This window comes from Dunckerocampus dactyliophorus, chromosome 2 (genome assembly GCF_027744805.1).
Source record: "Dunckerocampus dactyliophorus isolate RoL2022-P2 chromosome 2, RoL_Ddac_1.1, whole genome shotgun sequence".
NCBI classification, from domain to species: domain Eukaryota; kingdom Metazoa; phylum Chordata; class Actinopteri; order Syngnathiformes; family Syngnathidae; genus Dunckerocampus; species Dunckerocampus dactyliophorus.
The window spans coordinates 22,122,615-22,150,577 of NC_072820.1; the positions used below are offsets into that span (position 1 = coordinate 22,122,615).

Consider the following 27,963-nt stretch of genomic DNA (forward strand, 5'->3'; position numbering starts at 1 on the left):
AATAACACGAGCTACTGTCTTAGCCATAATCCACGCCAAGCTAAAACTCAACTCTGAACCTCCAACGTCACTTCCTGTCACCCACACGCCCCGAACACATTTATTGCAACACACACCAGCATTATTTATGTTGTAAATGTCTTATTTTCTCTGATTATGTCTACTATATTGGGTAATACAAGTTTAAAGGTGACTATGGGGTGTTATTTCATGTCTTGATTTATAAATAAGGAATCCTACTTCGTGGGAAATTCACTTATGGTCTGGTCTGGAACCATTTAACGAAGGGTGCCATATCATGCAATTTGTCAATAATTCTAAAGTATCAGTAGTCTTCAAGGTGTGTTGCCCAAAATTGATTATTTAAAAGACGTGTAGTGAAGCCTGTTTTTTTAAATTACCGTATTATTTTTTCAAGAAAGCTGTCCTTTGTAAAGTGGTGAACTGTGCTGTGAGTTATTTCTTTCTCAACTTCTTTATCAAAATGCTGATACTTGCAAGTTTCTTTGTTTTTTATCTTTGAAAATGCTTAATTAAGACCAAGAATACTTAAGATTTGCTTAAATATATGTATATATGTTTTTTTAAAACTAATAATAGACTGTATTCAACCACCGTATCACCGCTGTGATAATTTATTGATTAATTTATTTTAAAAAAACGTAATATGGTGACATCGTGAAATTTTAACCACAATGTGGTGAGGGATGACTGTATTAATAACACAACATATTGTAAAGAGCCATATTACAAGCTAACAGTTAAAATATTTGCATAATTTGAAAAATATGCTGAGGTTCCACTATAACTTTTTGGAATGGAAAAAAACCCCAATATCCATAACAAAGCACCAGCTTGTGAGTAATGCTAATGCTATTTCATGCTCTTAAAACATTGGCATTTATAATTTTTGGTTGCACAATAACATTACTGCAAATGTGCCATCAAGAGTCATCAGCAAGGTCAAGGATCTGGAAGCATCCAAAGCCGTTCCCAAGAGTGCTGCTGATCCTAAATGAGGTGACATTCAAGTGCAAAAGATGTCCTTTAAAGCCTTTCCATAAAGGTCAAAGCAATACAGCAGAGCTCAGTGGAAAGAAAATAAACTTTGTGAAAGGAAATCACCTGAGCTCCCGATTGTTGGATTCATAGGGGCAAATGACATATGACTTCTCCCACTTCCCTCTTGTGAGTCGCCTTAACAGAAAGATGTCAGTCTTCAAAGTTTTTTTCTTGCAGGATGGTTCTTTTTGTGTCATTGAGGACAAATGTTCCATCATATAATAGTGCTGCTTGAAGCTAATGCTAAACATTTGCTGACTTGAAACCTCCTAAAGCAGGAGTCCCAAATTGGGTTTTTACTCCACAACCTGACAGGGATGAATACTTCTTTTTTGTATTGTCACCTCAAAAGAAATCTCATTTGATAGGGTTAGGCATCGAGTCTCAAGCATCGATGGGAACTGGGACTAACATTCCGATTCCCTCAGGATTGTTCAAAAGTGAATAAAAACACCTTAATTATGTTTAGAACTACAAATAAACTTCATTCTTGGTGTGTTAATTTCAAATTGGCCATCACTGTATCAAAATAAAATAATTTTAATATTTTATCTTGGCCAGCACCTCTCACAGTCTAGTAGGACTACTTGTTTTATTTATCACACAACTTTCTTCCATCACCCTTTCTGACACACTGACAGGTAAATGACTGGGTCCGAATGAGGCTTGAGTGTGAATACACTTTTATTTTGAAGGCTGGAAGTGTGTTCTGTGATTTGAGAAAGTTGCTTTCGGTGGCCAAGAAGTGGAAAACATGTTAACAAAAAGCAAAACAAATTACAATTAGACCACCCGCAAGGGGATTGTACCCCTGTAAAACCCTCATTAAAATATTTGATGGACTCCTGTAGTACATCAGTTCCTTCCGTCTAGTAAGTATCATTTAACAACTCCAACAACGGGCCACGTGCAACAAAATCGCCTCAAGCAGCTGAAGTGTGTGCCACAAAACAGGCAAAACATAATGCCAATGTCCTCCATTAACACCCACCACAACTCCAGATGTTACCACTTCCTGTCTGATTCGTGTGGTACAATTACCAGTACCGTAAAGTCTAAACAAGATGTGCTGGTCAAAATAGAAGCATCTTGTCCAAACTTAAATACTTAAATAATATATTGACTGGCCACACAGTCAGGGGATTGGGAAGATCTGGATGAGAATCTCCGTTGGGCATCACTGGGTGGAGTTTGCATGTTCTCCCCGTGCGTGGATTTTCTCCGGGTACTCTGGTTTCCTGCTACTTGCCAAAAACATGCATGTTAGGTTAATTGGCGACTCTAAATTGTCCATAAATATGATGTGAGTGTGAATGATTGATTGTCTTTATGTGCCCTGCGATTGACTGGCGACCAGTCCAGGGTGTACCCCGCCTCTTGCCCGAAGTCAGCTGGAATAGGCTTCAGCATACCTGTGAGGATAAACAGCATAGGAAATGGATGGATGGAGGTCCAGGTTCGTATTGGATGGCATCTGGATTCGGACTCCCCCTTTAGTGATCCCTGCTTTAAGTAGCTGGTGTCAAATCACTGAGTCTCCGTTTAGTTTTTAACTCAACTAGATGCATTTAAGTGAAGTGTTTATTGTCCGGCGCGATTAAAGTGGACCACCCACATGCACTTCTCAACTAATTTCAAGTTTGCCGCAGATAACAGGACAAATACACCAGTATCATTTATGACTACCGCAGTAACAACTTTTGCATTTTAGTGACCCACTAAGCCAGTGAACCATCCTAATGATCTGAAATGGGATGCAGCCATTATTATTAGACATGCGCTCTGTAAAAATGTCTTCAAGCGTTGATGTGTTTTTGGCTCCATTTGGTGTGCTCTCCAGATAGGTTTAAATAATCTGTTGTCTATATGGTCACAAAATTAGGCATGTAATCTAATGACATCCAATGCAAGAGTGAGATCAACTGTTTTTTTTAAAATAATACAACAATTATTTTAATTGGAGTAATTAAATTAATAGTGAAACGACAATTTTAAAAATCCATAAATATGAAGATGATTAATTATTTGTTACTTTTAGAGTCATACGTCACTATAGTGAGTCAATTGCATGTTTAATTAGGCAAAGCTTTTTAATTTTTTTTTTATTTTTTAAAACACCGGATGCCCTTCCATGCAGCCCTAATGAATAAAATATTAAATAATATTAAATGGTAAGCTGTGTACAAGCTTTGTTCAATGTTTGGTTGCTTAATGCTATTTCTACAATGCACCACTGGCCAATAAAAAATGAACTGCAGGCTTCAAACAGCCCTCGGGCCATACTTTGGACACCCCGGTCTTAAAATCAAGTGTTCTTTTTTTGATATAGAAAGAGAATCCCCACATTGTGTTTCAGAGGGGATGTTTCCTCATGACTGAACATACTGTGTTTTTATTTGAATAAAACCATTCCTGCCTTCAGCATTGTCGAGTTTTTTCACGGCAGCTGTCTTCTGCAGTAAACCTATATATGACATTTATTTTGGATGACATCATTTCTATTGATGCAAATACAGCCCCTCTGATTGTTTTGAGGTTCTGCTCTCAAAGGTCTATGTTTACCGGCACCTTGTCTCCTTGGATGGCCGTGACCTCGGTGAGAGTCTTGTATAAGACAGTCTTTGAAATGTGGGACAGTTGGTGGAAAATCTTGCCAGATGTGACATAATGCAAAAGCCTGACAATTCACTTTTAGCACAAAATAGAGGAAGGGGAACTCACTTTGTCATTATATGGCTTGTGGGAAGGAAACTGTCAGGTTGTTTGATGAATCATTAAGATTTATGAAGAGAATTTTCATAAAAATATCCTTTTGGGAAAGAGGGTTCTTACATACTGTATATGGAGCTATTTCTATATATCAAGACAAATAGTTGTAGTTAACAAAATTATGTTCCTGTTACCAAATACCGTAAGAAAAAAAAAATTTGTATTCACTTAAAAATGAAGAAAAATATAGAAAAACCCAGAACAAATGAAAATAATGTTACTGCAGACATTGCAAGGAAAAAAAGTCACAAAAAAAATTGGGGGGGAAATGTAAACAAGTAACAAGTAAATAAAAAATTCTAAATAAAAAATAAATGTAAAAATATTCACTCAAAAATTAAGGAAAATGTAGACGAATCTAAAACAAATTAATTAAAAGACAAATAGTGCAAGAAAAAAAATTATCTAAGAAAACAAATACAATGCTATAATGTAGTAAAAGAAAACACAGATATCCACTCAAAAATTAAGGATAATGTAGATGAATCCCAAAAAACAAAATAAAGCACAAATACTGCTAGGAAAAAATATCTAATAATTTAATAATATAATACAATAAAATACAAAAATATTCTCTGCACCAGACAAAATGTAATAGATTTTAAAGTGCTTTTTGTATAATACTGCTCATTAACAAACAGACCTCCTTGGAGGGGGTAATGAAAGTACAGAAAGCACACTTTGAGGTTGAGAGACTATCATTTCATCTGACCGGACTGAATGTGAATCGTAGAAAGCTACATACAGTATGTGTGTCAGAATATACAGTAACAGCAGGCAATTCATGGCATTTTCCAGCAGCATTAGTACAACAAAACCATAACAACTTGAGTACTCAGCTTAATTTGTTTGTTGTCATGAATGAAAGGCTTTCTGGTGCTTCCAGGGTGTAAAACGGAATGGGACGAGATCGGATGCTGGCTGAGAGCCGATGCGGGTCAGGTGGTCAATGTGTCGTGCTCCGACGTCTTTCAGCATTTCTCTAGTAGCCAAGGTTGGTTTCAAAGTCGTCAATAATGATTGAAGATTATGGTCTGTACTGCACCAATGCACACCCTCACTAACTTTTACGATGCAATCTGTCAAGTGAAGGCAGATTAGAAGGACTTAGTTCAACTATTTTGTCTCGTTGAAATTGTGGGTGCCCTCTTTGTGTGTACAGGTTATGTTTACAGGAATTGTACAGCAGACGGTTGGTCAGACATTTATCCGCCCTATGAGGACGTCTGTGCTTTCAGTGACGACAGTGAGCCGGAATCAGAGGTGCCAACTCATGCAGCTACGTTTGCGCTGTCAGCACTCAGTTACAATTAAGGCCTTTTTCAGGCGAGCTTACTCACATTGTCTTTCTCTCTGCCTGCAGACCAGTTACCTCTACACCTTCAGACAAGTCTACACTGTAGGCTATGCCACCTCCCTCATTTCCCTCATCACAGCCATTGTGGTGTTCACAGCATTCAGGTAAAAAAAACAACCACCAAAAAAATGCGACATTGTCACCCAACAAAGACATTTTCTATGATTGGGGAAAGTTATGCACCAAAAATTGTATTTATATAGTTATTTACGTGACAAATTAAGATATATTGATGTAACATGAGCTGATCTAACCTGAACCCATAAACCAGCGGACCAGGGGTCATTTTCGACCTGTAGCTTGATTTTATTGAAACTCACCATCTTCTAAAAAATACAATTAATTCATTATTAATGAGATATATTATTAGATCTTGCACTAATTTGTTTTGTTGCCTATAACACAAAGCTAATAGTTTGATGTTTTTGTTGGATAGCTTATATACAGTATTGACTTACATTGGATTGCTTTTAGCATTTATAATGTACAAAATGTATCAAAGTGGCCTTCAATTCCTCCTTCAATATTTATATACAGTATACAGTACTGGTAAGTTTGGACACCCTGCCATAAAGCTTGATTATAATTAAAAAAATGCTTTAGTTTAGTTTTGTGATTTGAAAATATATTTTTAAAATTGCTTAAATCTGTTAGACTTTGTTTTAGTTCTTCATTTAGTATTGTGCGATACAAACTTTAGAATAGGGTTGTGAATGATAAACCGATGCGACCGGATATCCGGATTGACAAGCGAGAGCTACAGTTAGAGGTTACGGTAAAGGCCTCCTGGATCGATAAGATCTTTAACAATGCGAGAGCCTGGGATGCCGTCGAAAGGATTGTTGGGCATTCACAGTAGTTTACCGTGACTGAGGATGAGAATAGATATGCTGTAAATGGTAGCAATGTGTACATTATAGTGATACAATTGTTTTGTATTTATTCATCATATATTATGTATTGTGTAAAACTAAAACAGGAACAACATCAAATTAAAAGCACTCAATGAATACAGAGGCACTGTCTACCAGTACAAGCCTGGAGTTTGTTTTGCAAAGAGAAGATTCTCCATCGCTGTTTGCTAACAATTAACTTGAGGCTGTGCACAAATCCAACAAACAAATATTCATATTAGCACTCAATAACATCATCAAATTTTATCTTTATGCATTCCCACATAGTATCAGCATTTGAAACCAAATGTGAGGTGACAGAAAAAAGGGAAAATACAGTATAGTAGTCTATCTGTGCACCGTGGGAGAAAGTTAGATGGTGCGTTCAAGGACCATCGAACCGTCTCTCTCTTTCTCTTTCCTTCGACATTTCCTTGCAGTATGATTTTCATAAGTCCATCTAATCTTGTGATGTGCCCGTACCATTAAACCTACATAGTACAATTCACAATTTTGCATGTCCAAAAAGGAGTAGGAAGAAGCAAAGCTTATTTAATCCTACCCCTCATCAGTTTCACATCAGTTGCAATACATTTATTCACCTCTTGTTCTTCCAAGTGTACTTTGTAGGTCTACTGTACATGACAATGTAGTGCAATCATAGCCAAGGTTTTTACTTACTAAAAGGAAGCTAGAGGCTTAATAATAACTGATAGAATATATCCACGACCCACAGAACAAAGCTGTGCTAGTAATGTCTTACGCTTGTTTTTTAAATTTTACTTTTTATACGGCAGAATGTCATTACAGCTTTAGTTCATCAGGAAGTGACGGGAAGTGACGGTGGGCGTCCCGAGCAGGAGAGCTAGGCTCAGTGCGAGCTGTGAGTTTCGAGAGAGTTGGGAAGTGTGTTTATGTTGGCGTGGATGTAAAGTCCTGCAGTGTTCTCCGCTGTTAATAAAGCCATTAAAGTGCATCGGCGACGTGAGTCTCTCCTTCCCCACAACAAGCGGCATTACAGTATTGACCAGTGCACACCAGGAAATAAACGGTGTCACTTGTTACAGGCATTGGCTGGACAGCTATGTAGTGGGGCTTGTTTAACCTTTGCCTTGTGGGCAAGCAGGAAGGAGAGACGATGCTGAGAGATGTGTGTGTGTTCTGAGCTGCTGTCTGGTGACCGCGTTCAATAAATAAAGTTGGCAGAAGCAACAGGAGAAGTTTCCTTCTTTGCTTCGGAGCTGAATAACACTGACAAGTTAACAGACTAGTAGCGAACGGAAAAGAAGACGGCTTTGTTTGTGTCAAATACAGAAGATGAGGACTTTGATGGATTTGTGGATGAGGATTGATGAAAAATAACGTGAGTACATTCTAAAATACTTCAGTTAAGTACAACCGAACTCAGTTTTGCTCCCGCTGCCGCATGCATGCTAGCATATGTTTTTTTTTTTATTGTAGCGTCGCTGGGAGCACGTCCTGTTCCCAGTCTACTTTGCGGTAATGTTTTGGTGCAAATGCTCTTAAAGTTACATGTTTGACCAGGAAATAGCAAGCTCAAAAGAACACGGCTTTTTTATGTGGAACAACTGACAGTTTGTGTGGATCTTGTGAATGATTGTGACTGAGCTAGGACTCAGTAATTAAAGTCTACACAAGCTTCTACTTGAGTTGGTAATTTGGCCGCTATATGCAGTCAGATATTGACCAAGGGAGACAAAATGTGTGGCCGCTGGCCGCGTTGGACAGGTGACTGCTATACACAGGGTCTATAACATGTAAATTTGCTGCGGGGGATTTTTCAGTGGCTGCTATAGGCAGGTGGCCGTTCTATAAAGGTGGCCGCTAAGACAGGTTTGACTGTACTTTGATTACCTGTCAACTTTGAAAATGTGAATGTGAAATATGAATCATTAATATTTACAATATTTCAAAATTTACCAGTTAGATTTTATATACGTATTTTTTTGCTAGAAAGAAGTCGATCTTTTGACTTGTAACTTGCATGCTGAAAGTGTGTGCATACCTGATATACATGTATAACGTACATAAATACGTACTCAGATATTTTTAATAAATATAGTAAATATATATATTTTCTATATTGATAGTAGGAGGTAGATCTTTGGGACGTGGACATTTTAAAAGTACCTCGCAGGCTGAAAAAGTGTGAGCACGGCTGCAGTAATCCCTCACCACTTCGTGCTTCGAATTCATCATGGTTTTTCAAAAATATATTAATAAAACATACTGTTTCGTGGTTGAATATGGCCTATCGTAAGTAAAAGAAAATACATATTTAAGCAAATGGTATGTATTTTTTTCCTAAATTAAGCATTTTCAAGCATAAAAAATGGCTAAATGAAGTAAAATGCAATTATACTGTATATAAAGGCATTCAGAAGACTTATTCAAAGATGTTGTGATGATATACACTGGTCACTTGGTGTCAGTATTGCAGATTTGAATGATCCCACAATAAGCACAATAATCCCTAACACGGGCTACTGTTGCGGCCGTAACCCACATGTAACAACAAAAAACTCAACTCTGAACCCCCCAACGTCACTTCCTCCATCTATCCATTTTCTCTGCAGTTTGTCCTCGTTACGGTCGCGGGGTATGCTAGAGCCTATTCCAGCTGACGTTGGGCGAGAGGCAGGGTACAGCCTGGACTGGTCGCCAGCCAATGGCAGGGCACATACTGTATAGACAAATAACCATTCACACTCACATTCATACCTATGCACAATTTAGAATCGCCAATTAATCCAACATGCATGTTTTTTGTGTGTGGGAGGAAGCCGGAGTACCCGGAGAAAATCCACACGCACAGGGACCATCATTAGAAAATGCAAAACAGAATTAAAAGTAGCTCATAGACTTGGTACACGGACTAGGAATCTGACATTGGCAGCATAGTGGTTCAAATAGCTGATTTTGAAGGAGCATCATTGCTCATTGGCCATTTTCATGCATCCAGGAAGTTCCGCTGCACCAGGAACTACATCCACATCAACCTGTTCTCCTCTTTCATCCTGAGAGCCAGTGCTGTCTTCATCAAAGACACGGTGCTGTTTGCTGATGAGACACTGGACCACTGTTCCATGTCCACCGTGAGACATCACACATCAGCTATTGCGTTATGCTTTTAAGTAGTTTTCTGTCAAGTTCAAAAGCTAATTGAGCTGACCTTGTGCGTCAGAACGAGTACTTTAATGAACTACTGTTCTCCTCAGATGGCGTGCAAATCTGCCGTGGCCTTCTTCCAGTTCAGCATCCTGGCCAATTACTTCTGGCTGCTGGTGGAGGGGATGTATCTGCAGACCCTCCTGGCTCTGACCTTTGTCTCCCAGAGGAAATACTTTTGGTGGTACATCTTGATTGGATGGGGTGAGTATAGGACCACCTCAATGCTGTATTTGGTGTTAATTTGGTGTCACTTCTTGACGACTGTGTGAATGAAGATTGTTTTTTAGACTATGGGGCTCCCCGTAGAGTTGTCAAATGTATTTTACTTTGAAGTCACAGCTAAAGAAGCAGTGACAACCACTGTGCCACGACACATTGGTGCGCTTTGAGAGATTCAGGTGTGTTGCAAAAATGAAAAAATTTAACTTAATTGGTCCAAAAATTATTTACTACAGATTTATTTTTGTTCACCTGTCTATGACAGTAACTTATAGTGACAGGCAGAACAATGAAATGCTCTTCCACTAGATGGCAGAAGGTACATCATTAACCTGTGCCCCCACCATTCATACATTTTTGTTTGGTGGTGTGCTGTGATATTTTTCTCTTATTAAAAATGTGCCCTGGCTCAGTAAAGTTAAGGAGACACTTGTCTAATGAATGTACAGTATGGTACAAATTCTAATAATTAGAAATTTGACCACTGATTTTGAGTCCAAAGACTAAGGCAAAAATTACACTTTTTTTTTTTTTTACATTACGGCACTAGTTTGACTGTGTGCCTTGTCATCTTGTTGTCACAGTTAAGGTATAACATTTTATTGCTTTTTACATTTTACTATTAACAGTGGTTAACTTATTTTTACACTTGTATGACCGTTAAGATGTTTACCGTATTTTCCGGACTATCAGTCGCACTTTTTTCATAGTTTGGCTGGTCCTGCAAAATATATAATTTAACATGTTTTTAAATATCAAGTCACACTGACTGGCATGAACTAAGGATTGGACATTACCGTCGACAGCTGCGAGAAGGCGCTCCAGGCTTGTGACAACTGTTAGGCTAATCCTGTGTGGATTCAGTGACTTGCTTACTGGTAACTTCCTTGCTTGTTAGATTTGCTGGCTTGTTATGCTCATTTATCCTATTCAGCCTACCAGGTGTGCTATTGTGTAGTTGACTAATAATGATCATTTCTTTTCTTGGTCTTGAATTGTGTGAAATGCATTTCTAAATACAGTAAATGCAACTTATAGTTAGTCCAGTGCGACTTAAATGTTTTTTTCCTCTTCATGACTGATGCGACTTATAGTCCAGAAATATGTTAAATAGTCCTTCAAAATTACCTGTAAAAGTTGATAAGTGTTTGACTCAGGAAAAGATTATTCAAAAATTGTTTAAATATCAGAACAAATCTCTAGTTGCTCTAGTTGCTTAAGTTAGCTAGCGATGACAACACATTTTTACAGACCACTAATGCAGTTTAATGGCCATAGGTATAAATTGAAATGGCCATGATGTATAAACTTAATTTATATTTACAGTAGGGACAGAGGCCCAACTGAATAGTAACATGCTGCCCCCTTTTGGTTGGGAGTACTGTTTCAAATTCTGCATTTTATTTTTTGTCACAGGGCTGCCATCAGCTATTCTCATACTTTGGGTCCTGACCAGATTCTTCTATGATAACAGAGGGTATGATATACGATATACAGTGGAACCTAGGTTTTTGTACGCCCCGGTTTTCGTATATGTTTTCAACAAAAATGAAAATATGTCTTGTTTTTCGTACACTGTCTTGCTTACAGTACGCTTATTGTAGTTTTATCATGGGTGTCCACGTGGCTTTTCCATCCTCTCCCTTCCTTCACTCATCTGTGTTTGCTAGTCTTTAATAAAGGTAAAAGTGTTCATTTATCCATTTCATTCCTCAATTACATGTATTTCGCATTTAAAAGTATAATTATTCTCTTTAAAATGTGTTTTATGTTCATATTTCTGATAGGGCTGTCAAATAATTAAACATTTTATACAAATTAATTGCAGTTTTAAAATGAATTAATCATGATTAATCATCAGTTGCAACTATGTCTGAAATATGCCAATATGCCATTTTACTGTATTTTATTAACTGAAAGATAAGTGACAGGACAACATTATATGTATTAACTGGGGATGCTCCGATCAGGGTTTTATGCTGCCGATACCGATCTTTCATGAGTGAAATCCGCTGATACTGATAACACAGATGAAGTGTACATTTTTAAATATACCATTGGCTCTATCAGGGGTCAACAAGGTTTTTTCTTGTGAGAACTACTTTTACAAAATGAAAATGGCTAAGAGCTACTCATTTTTGTAACATTTATTTTCATAGCTTATTTCAAACCAAACAAAGCCAACACGCTTGTTTTACCAGAACATTAACAAAAATCCACAACTCACATTTTGTAATTCAGAATACATTTCTTTCTAGTGTTCTCAAATTATTAACTGAAAACCTGAATGAAAAGCAGGCTTGCAGGCGCCTCATGCGGTTGTGGGGGGCTCACGTTGATATGAAAAGGGAATGAAAGAGGAAGCATAACATTTAGACAAAATATGACTTACTTTTTCATTTCATTTCATAAAAATAAAATAATTTGAATATTTTATCTCGGCCAGCACCTCTCAAAGTCTAGACAGCGTAATAATTACATCCGGACCCGCCTCCAACCTCCACCTTCTATCTTGAAGTTAGGACTACTTGTTTAACTTATATCATACATCGTTGTCCCATCACACGTTCTGACAGAGCGAGATCCACCCCGGCGTGCGTCACGCAGCATAATTCATGTATGTGTGGCGCTCCACTATGCTCTAAGTGTGGTGCGGGAGCTTACAGTGCACTGACAGATTGTGACTGCTTTGGGGCGAGGCAGACGTCGCAGCAGCACCCGCTGCTGCTCAGTGAGAACAGAAACTGCACATCAATACGTGCTTTCACTTTTAAGTGCCCAAATATCATAAAACTCTCCAATGACGCCAGAAAAAGTAGCTAGATCTGTCACTGGTTGCTTTTGAGAAAATATGTTGCCAAGAGGGATTGGAATGTCGCCAGAGTTAGCGACAAAGTTGCCAAGTTGGCAACACTGTGTGCTTGCGCTGGTGCCAATGCGTTAAGTACACAAAAAAAATGAACGGAATTAATTAAATAAATTAGTTACCGCCGTTAACGTGTTATTTTTGACTTATTTCTGAGTGTCTGGAATTAATTGGATTTACATTATTTCCTATGGGGAAAATGTATTCGGTTTTCGTACATTTTGGTTTTCTTTGGACCTTCTGGAACAGATTAATGATGAAAACAGAGGTTGCACTGTATGTTTTACTGTTATGTTTAATCATTATGCAACATGATTTTAACCAGATGTACAGTGGCGTGAAAAAGACCCCCTTCCTTTTTTCATGTTTGTCACACAAATGTTTCAGATTATCAAACTAATTTAAATGTCAGTCAGTGACAACACAACTGAACACAAAATGCATTTTTTAAATGAAACTTCTTATTAAGGGAGAAAAATCCAAACCTAAATCGCCCTGTGTGAAAAAGTGATTGCCCCCTAAATCTAATAACTGGTTGGGTCACCCTAAGCAGCAGCAACTGCAATTAAGTGCAATAACTTGCAATGAGCCTCTTAGAGCGCTGTGGAGGAATTTTGGCCCACTCATATTTGCAGAGTTGTTGTAATTTTCAGCTATATTGGAGGGTTTTCGAGCATGAACTGCCTTTTTAAGGTCATGCCACAGCATCTCAATAGGATTCAGGTCAGGAAAATGACTAAGCCACTTCAAAGTCTTAATTTTGTTTTTCCTTCAGCCATTCAGAAGTGGATTTGCTGGTGTGTTTTGGATCATTGTCCTGCTGCAGAACCCAAGTTGGTTTCAGCTTGAGGCCACAAACAGATGGCTGGACATTCTCTTCCAGGATTTTTTGGTAGACAGCAGAATTTCTGGTTTCTTTTATCACAGCAAGTCTTCCAGGTCCTGAATCAGCAAAATGGCCCCAGACCATCACACTACCACCACCATATTTTACTGTTGGTATGATGTTCTTTTTCTGAAATGCGGTGTTACTTTTGTGCCAGATGGGACACACACCTTCCAAAAAGTTCAACTTTTTCCTCGTCGGACCACAGAGTATTTTCCCAAAGGTGTTTGAGATCATCAACATGTTTTCTGGGACAATTGAGACAAGCCTTAATGTTCTTTTTGTTCAGCAGTGGTTTTGGTCTTGGAACTCTGCCATGCAGGCCGTTTTCGTCCAGTGTCTTTCTTATGGTGGAGTCATGAACCTTAACTGAGGCTTGCAGTTCTTTGGATGTTGTTGTGGGGACTTTTCTGACCTCTTGGATGAGTCGTCACTACGCTGTTGGGGTCATTTTGGTTGGCCTGCCGCTCCTGGGAAGGTTCACCACTGTTCAATGGTTTTGCCATTTTTGGATAATGGCTCTCACTATAGTTTGCTGGAGTCCCAAAGCTTAAGAAATGGCTTTATAAACTTTTCCAGACTGATAGATCTCAATTAATTTCAGTTTGGATTTCCCTTAATAAAAAAAAGTTTCATTTAAAAACGGCATTTTGTGTTTAGTTGTGTTGTCACTGACTAATATTTACATTTTTTTGATGATCTGAAGCATATACGTGTGACAAATATGAAAAAATAAGAAATCAGGAAGGGCGCTTTTTCACACCACTGTATGTTTGTCTGCAGTTGCTGGGATGACACAGACCATGTAGGGATATGGTGGATTATTAAAGGCCCAATAACAGCTTCGTTGTTGGTGAGTTGCTCATGTTGTTTGTTGAAATGTTATCTAAATATGAACTGCTACATGTATCTTCAATAGCTCAACATTGTCATCTTCGTCAACGTGATCCGCATTCTGGTCCAGAAACTAAAATCTTCAGCCATGTCAGGCAACAGTGACACAGGACATTTTGTGTAAGTCACAAAGGATGAAATGTTACTTTTTTGGATTTGATGTTTAAAAAGATTGCTTTTCCTTTGAATTACACCAAAGCATCTTCACAGACCTTCTTTTAACTGTTTCCTAGATTGTTTTTGCCTTTATAAAGGTCGCTTCCATCCTCAATCTTTTTGGTATTTGCCCGCAAGCCTGCAAATTATCTTTTGGGGATCAGAATTTACAACAAAAGACAATAAATGCTATAAAGGTCAAAAGCAATCGTCAAAACAATTTGTGCTGACAGTTGGAGATACTGTATAACATACACTGTATGTTGGACTAAATACACCGTGTGCACAAATATTAAGAAAATGACCTTTAGTATTTAGGTTACGTCAGGGGATGGGGTTAAAGGTGGATATAGGTTAGGGCAGGGGTTAGGGAATAGGTTCAAATTAGGGTTAGGATTGAGGTTTTGGTTAGGGTTTTTACTCACTTGCCTAATAACTGTGCCCACAGAGTACAGTGAAGGAAATAAATTAACTGCTGAATCCTTCTGTAACTTCATTATATCCTCCGACATGTACACTATTTCCGTGCTCTTGTCTTGCACAACAGAATTAAATTAGACTGAAAGAGACTTTAAAAATAGTACATGATACCATAAATAGAGTTCTCCTCTAGCAACTTAACAGGAATTCAAATAAAGCGTGGGTGCTTTTTTTGAAGAAATAGTACAACCAGCCATGTGACATGAACACAATAGACATATCAGGTCATATTTAAAATACATTTTAGCATTATCTTTTTAAAGGCAAGATTTTTGTATTGCATCTTATTCACTATTGAAGTGCCCTGAGAGTGTATATTACAGAATTGAATGTCAACATTTGCATACTATTTAGGCGATACTGATGTTATTTTAGCTAAACTTTGAGGACAATGTTGCATTTAAACCCACTGATCCCACATATGTTAGCATTTAAAACTAAAGGATGCATTCAATTACTCTTGTATACTCATAAAAAAAAAGTACTGTATTGTTTTTGTATTGTCCTTTTGTTCTCTCATGCAGCGTTTCTTTTGTGAATTTCCCTCAGAAGGCTGGCTAAATCCACCCTCTTTCTCATCCCTTTGTTTGGGATGCACTATACGGTTTTCGCCTTCTTGCCCGAAAACACGGGAGTAGCAGCTCGACTCTACATTGAGCTTGGCCTGGGATCTTTTCAGGTACCAAAGGACAAACCAGAAACTGAACTTAGAAGCCTAAACAGGATGGCTACATCATTTGCCTGTGCAACAGCATGACCGCTGTGTGTTGTTTTGCAGGGTTTCGTGGTGGCTCTGCTTTACTGTTTCATGAATGGAGATGTAGGTAACACTGCATGTTATTAGCATTGTGGCATGAACACTAACACAACCAAGCAATTTAATCAATTTCCTGAATGCTGAAATGCTGCAGCTGAACTGAAATGAAGAATGAAATGTTGAAATACGCTAGAAATGCAAAGAAATCTATTGACCGACTGAGAATCTAACCAGCAACAAGGGGGGTGGGGTGGGGTGGGGTGTGGACGGAAAGGGGTGAAAAGCTAGGACAATTCCAAGGGCCTCCAAATTAAAATATGATTTTACTATCTGGGTTAAGTTTTTTTTGTTGTTGTTTCTTAAATTTCTTCATTTTAATGCCTGACACAACTAAAAGGTACCTTTGTTTGGGCAAATATAACAATGACAACAAAAATAGCTCATAATAGTTAAATGTTTTGGCAGTGCAATGCTATAGTTATTCATGTAAGAACTTAAAATATTTTTTTACACTTTTATTTTGTTAACACAAACAGGATATACCAACACACTCTTATTTTGAAGGCTGGGAGTATGTTGTATGAGTTAGAAGGTCCCTTGACGGACTGTGCAAATGATAAATTTACCTAGCAGTATCTCCCGTCCTTTATTTACACTGAACTTCTACATCAGTGAGCATTCTGAAACTGTGGGTTACATTGGCATGCGACAGACGTCATTTATTGTGTTACTTCTCTGATTGTGATTGCTTCGAGGACGTCTGACGTTGCCCATCAAAGATGGGGTACTGTGTTATTTCTACACCATGAATGTGTGAACACTAATCGCGTTGGTCGTGCACCCTCCTTTGTATGGTGTCATTGTGTTACAAATGTTGCACTGTGCAGACCGCTCTTTTTTGATGACATTAAGCCAAACTTTTTAGCCGCTTCTTCTTCGCTGGTGTTCGCGGCAATTTCTTCAGGTCGGCAAAGTGGGCATCAAAAAATAAAAACCTTTCTAATTTTTTACTGGTTGAAATTCCAATAATTTCATCAGCAAACTGTTTGCTGTTATATTCAACAAGAACAATCAAACTGACATGATAATCTTTGGAAGAATTTTAATCCAGGAGCAGGTGTCGCTAATGCAGTGAGTCTATATTAATTGTTTTTCTTCACGTGATGTGGCCTGCAGGTCCAAACGGAGCTGCGACGGTGGCTGTGGAAGTGTCACAATCAAAGTCATCGCACTCCCGTCAAGCGAAGTATGGCTCAGATCACTATTCGAGGCCACGAGGGGCTGCAGCAGCCTCCTTCCACTGGCAACATCTCCTCAGTATGAGGCAATGTTCTTTGTGAACACTAAATGGACCTATTGGACTTAAAACAGCTGCTACATACAGTAGAAAGCCACACACGTGTGCGTTGGATATTACTGCTGACGCTGTGGAGTTGTATCAGAAATGGGAAAGACAACACAGCAGTGACTGGTTAATTGACTTATTACTGCACTGAGCCGTTCAAAAACCTCCTGTCCAAATTATGTATATTTAACACAGTTTGCACTATACAAGAGCGTTAAAAATAAAATGTAAAGCTAGATTGAGTATTTGAATGACATGATGACAGTAGTGTCACGCCCTGGATGTTTGTCTGCGTGAAAGCTTGCTAATTTTGCCTTTTTATGCCTTAGTTCAGGGGTCACCAACCCATCGATCGCAAGCTACTGGTCAATCTTTGGGACTTTGCTGGTCAATCGTGAGAATATTAGAAAAAAATGTATTACTACATCATTGCCCTCCCCTCCCGGAGAGCGACCAACAGGCATGCATTTGGACCACTGAACACGCCCATAGGGCTCGTCGGCCCCCAGGCACAGAACCTGAAAGCTCCAGCCAGGAGCACAGTTCCCAAAACCCGACCAGAGGTATCAGCGCACGTACAGTGGATCGCCTCGCCACGAGCTTAAGCAAGTGAGAGAGAGTGAGTGACAACGATGTGCACGAGTACACAGCAGTAGTTATTGCATGTTAATATGGCTCCAGATCTGCCGTTGCTACCTCAAAATGATGTTACCTTGTTATACACAAGGTGGCAGAACTCGTCATTAGACCGGTACTGCTGCGCTGTTGTCATCATTGTCGGTCAACATATTACTCAGAACGAGACAGAAGCCGAGCATAAGCGGTACAAACCGTTTACTCTCCACTGAATAAGCAACAACTACTTAGCACATTTGCGCACAACAATCACATGACCTGGACACAGACGTGCAACTTGGTGACTCATGCAAATTAATAGAAACTCACCAAAAACACAATCCAACGACTCCAAAACACCTGTGGACAAGTTACCTGCACATTCACCACGCTATGAAATGACAAACATTACAAGTTTTTTAAAAAATATTATTTTTGTTGTGACTTTTTTGAGCCACTGATTAAGCCAGTGATTGCATTTACTTACATTTTGCTTTGTTTTCGAAAATATCCTAATGAGGAGAAGCGGCATAGGAAATTAATGGATGGATTTATGGTCTTGTGACATGAGTCGCTGGATTAGCCACTGCATTAAGAGCTGCATTTTATTTATCTATTTTAAATACATATTTCACTCCATGTTCTATTATATTGTTTAAAAATGACTGTTCAACAGAAAAGTTTTTTCTTCTTTTCAATAATATGCTTGGGAATATTTCAAAATAACACATTTTAGAGCTTATACTGTGATATTTTTGCCCAAGTTTATCATACCGTCAGAATCTCATATCGGCCCATGCGTAATCTACAGTATGTACTACTTGTATACAGTATGTGTATGTATGTATTTATCTGTGCATATACACAACAACCTCAGTTAGTGTACGACCCAGTTAGTGTATTTTTCGGTTTACGTTGAAAATTTACCCAAAAATTTTGCCTCATTAGTAATACACTGCGTGCTATACATATGTAGCAGCGTGCTAACATGGAAACGAGAACCGGAAGTCATTGTCCCCCAGCTATGTCGCCCGTCTATGATGTCATGGTTGACTCTGTAGTTCTTTCATGTCAAATTTGTCTATTGCGATGGGTCTTTGTTTTTATAATATAACTAGGGCTTCAGCTATCAAATGTTTTAGTAATTGTGTATTCTACTGAAAATTATTTCAATTAATCGAGTACCGTATTTTCACGACTATAAGGCGCACCGTATTAAAAGGCTCAGTCTCAGTTACGGGTGCTATTTCTGTATTTAACACATACATAAGGCGCACCGTTTTATTGGGCGCAGGCATGGTAAAACATGCTAGCTTAAAACATACACTAACATGCATGCACGCTAAAAAAGGCAGTGGGAGCAAAACTGAGTTCGGTTGTACTTTATTGAAGTATTTAACAATGTACTCACATTATTTTTGATCAATCCTCATTCACAAATCTATCAAAGTCCTCATCTTCTGTATCCGAAATGAACAGCGGGGCAAGTTCTCCATCCAACACGCCAGGTTCTCTGTTGTCATTGTCACGAGTCAGTCTTGTTGCCGTGAGGCTCCTCAGAAATGATGCCGGCTTTTGTGAAAACTCGAACAGTGTAAGCAGACACGTTAGCCCAAGCATCCACAAATAGTGGCGTAACTCGTCCAGTCTCCCAGTCTTAGTAAAGCTGTGTTCACCATCTGTTATCAATCGCTCCCACGCTGCTCGCAACTTCACTCTGAACGCCCTGTTTACACCGATGTCCAGTGGTTGGAGTTCCTCCCGGAATGATGGCAAGCTCTGAGTTCATTTGCTGCACTTATTTTTTTCACAGCGGCTGTGAGATGGGTGCGCATGGAGTCACAGATCAACACGGAGGATGACGCGAGGAAAAAAACATCCGGTCTCTTTACGTACACCTCACTCAGCCATTTTCTCCTCGTCCTTCTAGCCCTTTTGATTGGTCTTAACGGTGACTCCGGCTGGAAACTTTTCTTTAGGCAGCATCTTCCTCTTAAAAATCACCATAGGTGGCAGTTTCTATCCATTACCATGGCAACCAAGCACAACAGTAAAAGCCGACTTCTCGTGTCCCGTTGTGTGTATCACTACCGTGCTGGTCCCCTTCTTCTCCACAGTGTGGTTCACTGGGATGTCGAAAGTGAGCGGCACCTCGTCCATGTTGGTGATGTGGTTGGGCTGGATGTGTTTGTCTGCAATTTTTACTGCAGTAGGAGCGGAAGATGGCCAGCTTTTCCTTGTAATTCGCCGGAAGTTGCTGAGCCACGGTAGTCCTTTCCCGGATGGATAGATGGCAGCGTTTCATAAAATATACCTATATATCTACTTGGGGCGTGCCTTTAGCGTCCTCTGTCAGCCGTTCCTCTATATAAGCAGTGTTGGCAGGAAATGCTGCCAGTCAGTCAAGCAGAGCGCTCATCAATGTCACACAACAACATTTAGAGATTTTGGAACTCGGTGCACACATAAGGCATTATAAAGCGCCCCGTCCATTTTGGAGAAAATATAAGACTTTTACATGCGCCTTATGGTCGTGAAAATACGGTAATCGAAAAAAACATTTTTGCTTGGTTAAAGAGCAAAATACACAAGAGAAAATAAAACATAGCTTTGTGTTATTATTGGTTGTCAGCGTCAACATTTCAGCTTTTTCTTATCAGGCCTTTTGCTCTATTTTTACCATTTTTTTAAATTGTATTTAATTTAGAGAGGCCAGAAAACATATATCAATATCTCATATTGTCAAAAAGTTTACCGGTAAACACGTTTCAATAAGTCACATTTCTGTTCAATATGAAAATAAAGACCATTTGTATTTCTGTTCGTATCGACTCAATAGCATTGCAATCATATTACGTAGCATTCATTGTACACAGTGTACTGTATGTTCTGGAACTGGTTAGCAAATATTAAATATACAACAAACACAGACAATGATCAAAAAACATGACAGCCGAAATCAAGGTAACAACAACAATTTGAGCCAATGACAAAACTTTTCGATTAGTCACGCAGTAGTAAATTAACAACAAAGTAAATAATAAAAAAACAAATTTCCATAATGGAGTTCATGGCACGATCGGCGCTAACCAACAAATAACTGCTCCACGTACCCTACACACATAGCGTCTTAAAATATGATGGGTGGCGAGTGTGAAAGGTGTGTATGTATCATACCGCAGAGTTGTTTTTATCGATAATTCATATCAAAAAGGGGGAGGCGTGGTCGTCAGCCGCCAGCCACAACAGAAGCCGGCGATTGCTCACACCTGCTGGCATATTTGCAGCACAGCTGCGACAACGAATCAAGAAGGAAGTTCACGTCAGCTGACCGGATCATGTGACTTTTCGTGGTTAACGCCTACCGTGACGTATAATACATTAATCTCACTGATTTTATTGTTATCTTGTCTCGGATCTTCCGCTCGGTTCAGGAGGAGATGATGCAACATATACAGGTACTACCCAAAAAATTAGAATATCAAGTAAAAGTTGTTTTATTTTGGCAATTTAACAGAAAAGATGAAACCAACTAATTTTATTGAGCCGTTACATGCAAATTGACATTTCTCAAGCAGTTCGTTGTTGTAACTTTGCTGATTAAGATTTTCATCTTCTTAAAACCACAAACCCACAAACTCAGAAAATTAGAATACTGTGAAAAGCTTCAGTTTTGTAGGTTCAAAGAGTCAAATTCTAATCAGGCAAGTAATCCAAAACACCTGCAAAAGGGTCTTAAGCCTTTCAAAAGTCTGTCTTAGGTTGGCTCCGAAGAGTTCAGACATGGGGAAGACTGCTGATCTGACAGTTGTGCAGAAAACTCTCACTGACTTGAAAGTCAATGAAAATTGAAAGTGGACAGTCAAGTGGAAGGAAGAAGTGTGGTAGAAAACGGTGTACAAGCAGGAGAGATGACCGCAGGCTGGAGAGGGTGGTCAGGAAAGGGCCATTCAAAAATGGGGGAACTTCATAAGGAGTGAACCGATGCTGGAGTTGTTGCTTCAAGAGAAACAACACGCAGGCGGATGCTGGACATGGGCTTCAAATGTCGAATTCCTGTTGTCTAACCTCTCCTCAATAGTAATCAATGCCAGAGGCACCTTCCGTGGGCAGTGGAAAAGAAGGACTGGTCTGTTGCCCAGTGGGTAAAAGTCCTCTTTTCTGATTAGAGCAAGTTGTGCACCTCATTTGGCAACAAAGGTCCCAGAGTCTGGAGGAAGACTGGAGAAGAGCACGATAGAAGATGCATGAAGTCCAGTGTTAGGTTTCCCCAGTCTTTGATGACTTGGGCATCCATGTCAGCTGCTGGTGTTGGTACTCTGTGCTTCATGAAGTCAAACATAACCGCAGCCGTCTACCAGGACATTTAGAGCACTTCATGCTTGCTTCAGTAGAACAGCTTTATGGAGATGCAGACTTCATCTTCCAGCAGGACTTGGCACCTGCTCACAGTGGTAAAAGTACAAAGTCCTGGTTCAACGACCATGGGATTACCATGTTTGATTGGCCTGCAAACTCACCTGATTTGAACCCCATAGAAAATCTGTGGGTCATTGTCAAGAGAAAACTGTACGGGAAGAGACCAAACAATAAAGAACAGCTAAAGCCACAATTGAAGCATGCTGGTCTTCCATAATCCCTGAGATATGCCACAAACTGATAGCATCCATGCCATGCCGGATGAAGGCAGTTATTCGGGCAAAAGGGGCCTCAACCAAGTACTAAATACAGGTGCAAGAGTTTAGCTTTGGAGGCCTCACATTTTTGTATTTAAAACCCTTTTTTACATTGACTTTATGTAATATTCTAATTTTGTGAGTTTTTGAATTTGAGTTTTTTTAAGCTGCAAGACCTGATCAGCAAAATCCATAGAAATAAAAACTTGAAATATATTGATTTGCATATTATTTGTTTATATAATATGTCAAATTCACCTTTTAAGTTGAACTGCAGAAATACAACAACCTTTTCAAGATATTCTAATTTTCTGAGTAGTGCCTGTATGGTGTGCAGTTGTGGTATGTAACTGCCGCGTTACAGCGTATATACGTCACAGTGTTCAACTTGCTGTTTAGCCACATTTTCTGTCTGTTTTTTACATTTTGTTTTCCATCTCCATCGCCTTCAAACTTCCTTTTCCTTCTTCGTTATCTGCGTGGGTAACGTAAGCGATTCCTCGAGGCACCATAGTTACCTAATGTTTTGTCCTTTTGTATTGCAAACATACTTTGTTAAATAAAGAATAAAAAAAAACTGCATAAAGGTTTTGTGCCAGAGGGGAGGAGCTGTCATGTGATTTTAATTAGCCCTGTGACTAGTTAACTGCCCCTGCTGCAACACAAATCTGATTATATGAAAAATTAAATACAAAACTTCAACTACGACTACTTTGCACATATTTATTTAGCATTCAAATGTACACAACATGGATGTTCGACATCACTTTACGACACATCGTCACAGGAAGCCGAGTGACTTTTTTTTGTTGTTGTTTGACATTTACTTAGCTATTTTGTCATGAATGCTTGTCATTTTAGACACGTGCATACATTATACTCCCTAATGCACATCTCCCATTTCCATGAAACATACAAAATACGCTTGTAACACTACACGTGTTAGTCAAGTGATTCCACGTATATGGAGAATATACAATATACTGTAAAATGTCATTGAATTGAACACTATGGAGATTGATAGCAGGCAGCAGCTGAGCGACATTCAAAAATGCATTGGCAATAAACAATAATTTTGTCAAAAACAGAAAAAGGCATGTGAACAGACGGATAGGACATCACAGAAAAAGTATTTACATTTAAGTTTCACATTGGAAAATCAATATTCTTCCTAGCTAGTGCATTCGTAGGGATTAAGGGCCTTGGTAAAAGGGCCTGCGGTCTAGCCTAGCTCTGCCGAACTAACTAGGAACAAAATAATTCTACTTTTTCTGTATTACTTATTTACTTGTGTCTTTTATCCACAACAAACAAAAAATGATAATGTTTTCAATATAGTTTGCTGTTTTGAGAATCATGCTAGACTAAGCTAACAAGCTGCCTCCCTGTCGCACGACTCGTGCTCAACATGGAGGTGAAAATTCCCTGAAACGTCTAAATACAGCCTTTTTTCGACACATATACAAAATATATGAACATTATTGTAACAAAAAGATGTCCTTGTGGTCAGTCAAAGCTGGAGACATGAGGCTAAATGTCACACGATCGCTAAATACTAAAAGTGCTTGAAAAACATCATCACAGTACAACTCAAACAGTTCACAGTTTGTTTTGAAAGAGCTGAAAGGAAATGTCAGGACTTCACAGAAGGCACAATAACAAAACTTTTTTTTTTTTTAATCTTTGTACATTAGGTTATCGTTAAAAAATAATGACACTAAAGAAAAGGGGAGAAACATAAATATCCTGATGCCCCTCAAAGACATGGCTCAGAATATAAAAAAAACCCCTACTGTTTAAATGTCAAATCCAGATCGTATAAATGAATGCAGTCTCCTTTTGGGGCATTCATTAATTATTATAAACAATGCTTAATTAATACATTATGGTCATTGACAGGTTAGCCTACGTAGCCAGGTGACATATTTCCCTCTTAATGTTTTACATTTATGAAAAGGGTATTTTAAAATATTTCACAGTGACATTTACATTCATAAACATTACTTATATGATGGTTAAAAAAAATGTCTGGAATGTTGAAACCAGAGTTGGCAGGCTACTCCCTGGTTCAGAGGGAGTGACATTGCGAGTTGGATGGTGCCTTTTTGATTCTAGAATGTTCCACTGTAACAATATGGGCCACAAATACGTACGGGAAATGATTTAAATTAATTTAACATGAGCTTGCTGACGAACAAATTAAGATGGATGGCTACATGCAAATTAATAATAGTTTAGCATGGACGGTACGGCTCTAATGTAAACACAAAAAACAACATGGCTGCCCCCTTGTGGTGGGCGCACACACACGCACACGGTTAACAGCTTTGAGACATGGTCGTTTCCATCTGAGCTCATTCCGACTCAGAGTGACAGCTGGTGTTAGCGCACATAAGCAATAGCAGCAGCGTTTTTTTGTATGTTTAACTGACACTCTTGTACGTTAAATAAATATTAACAAAACATTAAATATATTTTTAAACATTGTTTGACAATCAAAACTGAGAATTTTTGCCTAATGTACTCTTGCTAAGTGAGTTTTTTTTTACTGTTTTTTTTTTAAATTAACTTTATTTTTCCGTAGCACCGATTTAAGGGAAAAAAAAACTTTAATGGGCTATGAAGCCTATTTGGTAAACTAAACTTGAGTCAACATGGACGTCACAACATATCATTATTACTCCCAGCAAAGAAAAGTTAAATTTCTTCTTCTTTTTTTTAAATAAAAGAATGTAATACTGGGTTTGCTGCGTAAAATCTTATAAATAAAAAGCCCATTTTCCACAGAATATCGAAATTAAATGTCTTTCTAAGCCTGGAGTTTGTTTTCTGTGCATCTTGTAAATGCTTTTACAACTGTTTATGCATTTTTCACTAACAAATTAAAGGGGAAAAAACTTGAGAAATGTTAACAAAAGCTATTTAAAAATATTAATGAATAATGCAATAATAATGACTATAATAAAATAACAAATATATATTAAATAATAATAATTGCTGGGATTCAAATTTGTCAAATTTTGAGTGCTGTAAATTAACATAATACTAACTGATGTAAGATCAGTTATTTGAATGTGCATCGGCGATGGAGTAAATGTTATGAATACCTAAACTAAATGTCTTTCTAGCTTTTGTGCACCATGTACTGTTTTATTTAAGTTAAGATTCATGTATTATTCACTAAGAAATTAATGGAAAATTAAAAAATGTTAAATCTTGGGAAAACCCTGGTAGAATTTAATACAATGACATTATTGCTACACACTACACACTACTACTACTACTACTACTACTAATCATAATTTGAACAAACACAAATGAACATACTAAACTGACAGCATGAATTATTTGAATGTACCTAGGTGCTGGAGCAAATGTTGCCAATGAATCCTCTCCTTTTATGTACATTTGTTTCTAAAAAAAAAAAAAGCCATAATAAAAATTTATTAGTGCAATCATTAAAATGAAGAGGGATCGGGATTGTGAGTAAATGGCAAGTTTTGTGTGGACTATTGTGTTGCTTGTGGGTGTTTTTTCCATGTTTGACCTTCAAAACGGATCTTAAAAAGATGATAGCTGCACTTAATAATAGTAATAATAATAAACCCCCCCCCATCAACATGACTCTTCAGTGATAAGAATATGTAGCCAAAAGCACAACACTATACTGTACATTCAATGCAGGGTAATGGCTTCTTCTTTTAAAAAATGTAAATAAAAATGAGTGGTGGACGAGGCACTTTGACAGGATGATATTATACAAAATCTAAAGCTGCAGATGAAGACATTTGCTACAACACGACAACTGTTAAATCAGCATGGCACTGTGAGAAGACTGTATGCTGATCCTTAGAAAAGTCCTTAATTTTGGCACTGAAACTAACATCAGGAGTGTCCGAAGTGCAGGTCGGGGGCCGTTTTCGGCGTTTGTTTTTTATCGGCCCTTGGCATACAGGCGATCCTCGGGTTATGTTTCGTGGTTACGATGCACTCACATACTGTAAATAAATACTGTGCAAAAAAGAGAACTAGTTAAGTGCGTGCGGCGGAAGAATACATAGGCGTCACGCGTTGCTACACTGATGGACAACTTTTTTTTTTTTTTAAGCCTTTCCCAAGCATGAGGCAGACTCTTCTGTCAAAGAAAGGGAAAGTGAAATCAGACAGAGTAAAATGCTGACAAAATGGAGAAATCAACATTGGCTGCAGACTCGGTCCAAGCTGACCATCCGGAAGGATAAAGATGGTATCTTTGAACATGTGAAAAAATTTGCTCCTATGAAATGGACAGTGACTAAGCAGTGTAGTGCTCTCATCATTTCCAATAAGGCTGTCTCTCCCTCCCTTGCAACGTCCCCCCTCCAGTGTGCAAGACTGGGGCTAGCTTGCTGGGGCTAGCCCACAGGGCTAAAAATCAGGAATTGTTCTCTTTTTATTATCTATTTTTTATTACCTTTTAGTTTTTTAATTTCATTCTTGTGTTTAATAGTTTTATGAGATACAGTTTTTTCTATGTCCTTGATGTGTGAGTGACTTCAGTGCATACACTAAACCCGATTTACGCAGTCATCGGAACTGAACTTAGACCGAGACCCTCCTATAATGTCTAAATGAATGGATTGTTAATGACATATTAGATATTACACTAGTTTGCTTTGTCAGCTGTAACACAAAGCTAAGATGTGTTTTTTGATCTACACTGGATGGTTTTTATCATCTTTAGCGCAAAAAGTATCCTTTACTTTTATGTAGTGGAAAAAGTCTGGACACTCCTGATTTAGATTATTGTCTATATTCCTGCTTTCTTTCTTTCTTTATGAGGTCTGCAGGTTTGGGCTCCAGTTCCTTGTTTTTCTTTTATGGAAAAGGATATAATATGATGTAAGACTATCAAACTAATCTATTTACAGAGTCTGTGAGTTGGGCTTTTTGTTTTGATATCTAACTATCTTTTGACATACTCGGTACTTTACGGCTGTTTGTAGAAAAAAGGTAAATGCAACATTGAAACAATGAGCATTATATGTACAAGCAAGGCTGATATTTTTTTGTGTTTTTAAACCTTTGGATTCAGGCGACGTCTATGGCACTTTGCAGCACAGTGACTGTACACAAAGCCAAACAGGACCCCTATATACAGTAGTATGATATTGTATAATCACAGTTCATTAAAATGGCTTTAAAAATGTAAAAAAAAAAAAAAAAAAAAAAAAAAAAATCCTTGTTTGTCCAAAATGGAATGGAGTCATGTGACTTGACTTCTAAGTGCTAAAAAGGGATGGTTAAATTCGGAAAAGTAAAGAAATGCTGTCATTAAATGCTATCACTACTTGTGTGTGTGTGTGTGTGTGGGGCGGGAGGGGGCACTTCGGTCTCTTCTGCCTCACGTGGATTCATCATTCAAGACTGTGTGGCGGCTTGTCACAGCGACACCACGCTCAAACGCTCAGGTGGGCAGGCTGATGTTGGCGCTCTCCGCCAGGGGGCTGGACATGCGGATCTGGGAGCTGCTCTTGCTCAAGATGGACAGCTGCGTCCCGCCATTCACTCCGCTGCTGGCTAACGAAGGGTGCCTCTGCTGCTTCAGGTCCACAGCAAAGTACCGGTTCACGGTCCAGCTGCGCCATTTCCTCTTGATCTCTGACTGCACCTTCAGGGAGAAACTTCACAAGGTCATTTTTAATGTACTTTAGGCTGCACCAGATCCACAACAAAGCCACACTTTAGTCATGTTTAGTGTGCTGTGTGTGTTTTAATCGTGTGTCTTCAGCACGGTCACTAATTCACTAATTTTAT

General features: G+C 38.5%; 2 protein-coding genes across 11 annotated transcripts in view; one reads left to right on the top strand and one right to left on the bottom strand.

Annotated features, from left to right (window-relative positions):
• The window catches only part of LOC129175392 (pituitary adenylate cyclase-activating polypeptide type I receptor-like), a 32,617-nt gene extending 9,736 nt beyond the window's left edge, over positions 1-22,881 (top strand). For 2 of the 6 annotated variants that reach the window (XM_054766557.1, XM_054766560.1), the window contains exons 3-13: positions 4,718-4,825; positions 4,994-5,094; positions 5,195-5,292; positions 9,065-9,197; positions 9,321-9,474; positions 10,909-10,969; positions 14,028-14,097; positions 14,164-14,258; positions 15,324-15,453; positions 15,553-15,598; positions 16,708-22,881. In XM_054766557.1, coding sequence (XP_054622532.1) covers positions 4,718-4,825; positions 4,994-5,094; positions 5,195-5,292; positions 9,065-9,197; positions 9,321-9,474; positions 10,909-10,969; positions 14,028-14,097; positions 14,164-14,258; positions 15,324-15,453; positions 15,553-15,598; positions 16,708-16,871 — 1,160 coding nt within the window. In that variant the 3' untranslated portion in view covers positions 16,872-22,881. The remainder of the gene's footprint in view (positions 1-4,717; positions 4,826-4,993; positions 5,095-5,194; positions 5,293-9,064; positions 9,198-9,320; positions 9,475-10,908; positions 10,970-14,027; positions 14,098-14,163; positions 14,259-15,323; positions 15,454-15,552; positions 15,599-16,707) is intronic. The other 4 variants (XM_054766561.1, XM_054766562.1, XM_054766559.1 and 1 more) reach the window with 3 other exon arrangements.
• LOC129175335 (pituitary adenylate cyclase-activating polypeptide type I receptor-like) overlaps positions 22,877-27,963 on the bottom strand; it is a 39,299-nt gene continuing 34,212 nt past the window's right edge. For 3 of the 5 annotated variants that reach the window (XM_054766552.1, XM_054766553.1, XM_054766555.1), the window contains one exon: positions 22,877-27,830. In XM_054766552.1, coding sequence (XP_054622527.1) covers positions 27,606-27,830 — 225 coding nt within the window. In that variant the 3' untranslated portion in view covers positions 22,877-27,605. The remainder of the gene's footprint in view (positions 27,831-27,963) is intronic. The other 2 variants (XM_054766554.1, XM_054766556.1) reach the window with 1 other exon arrangement.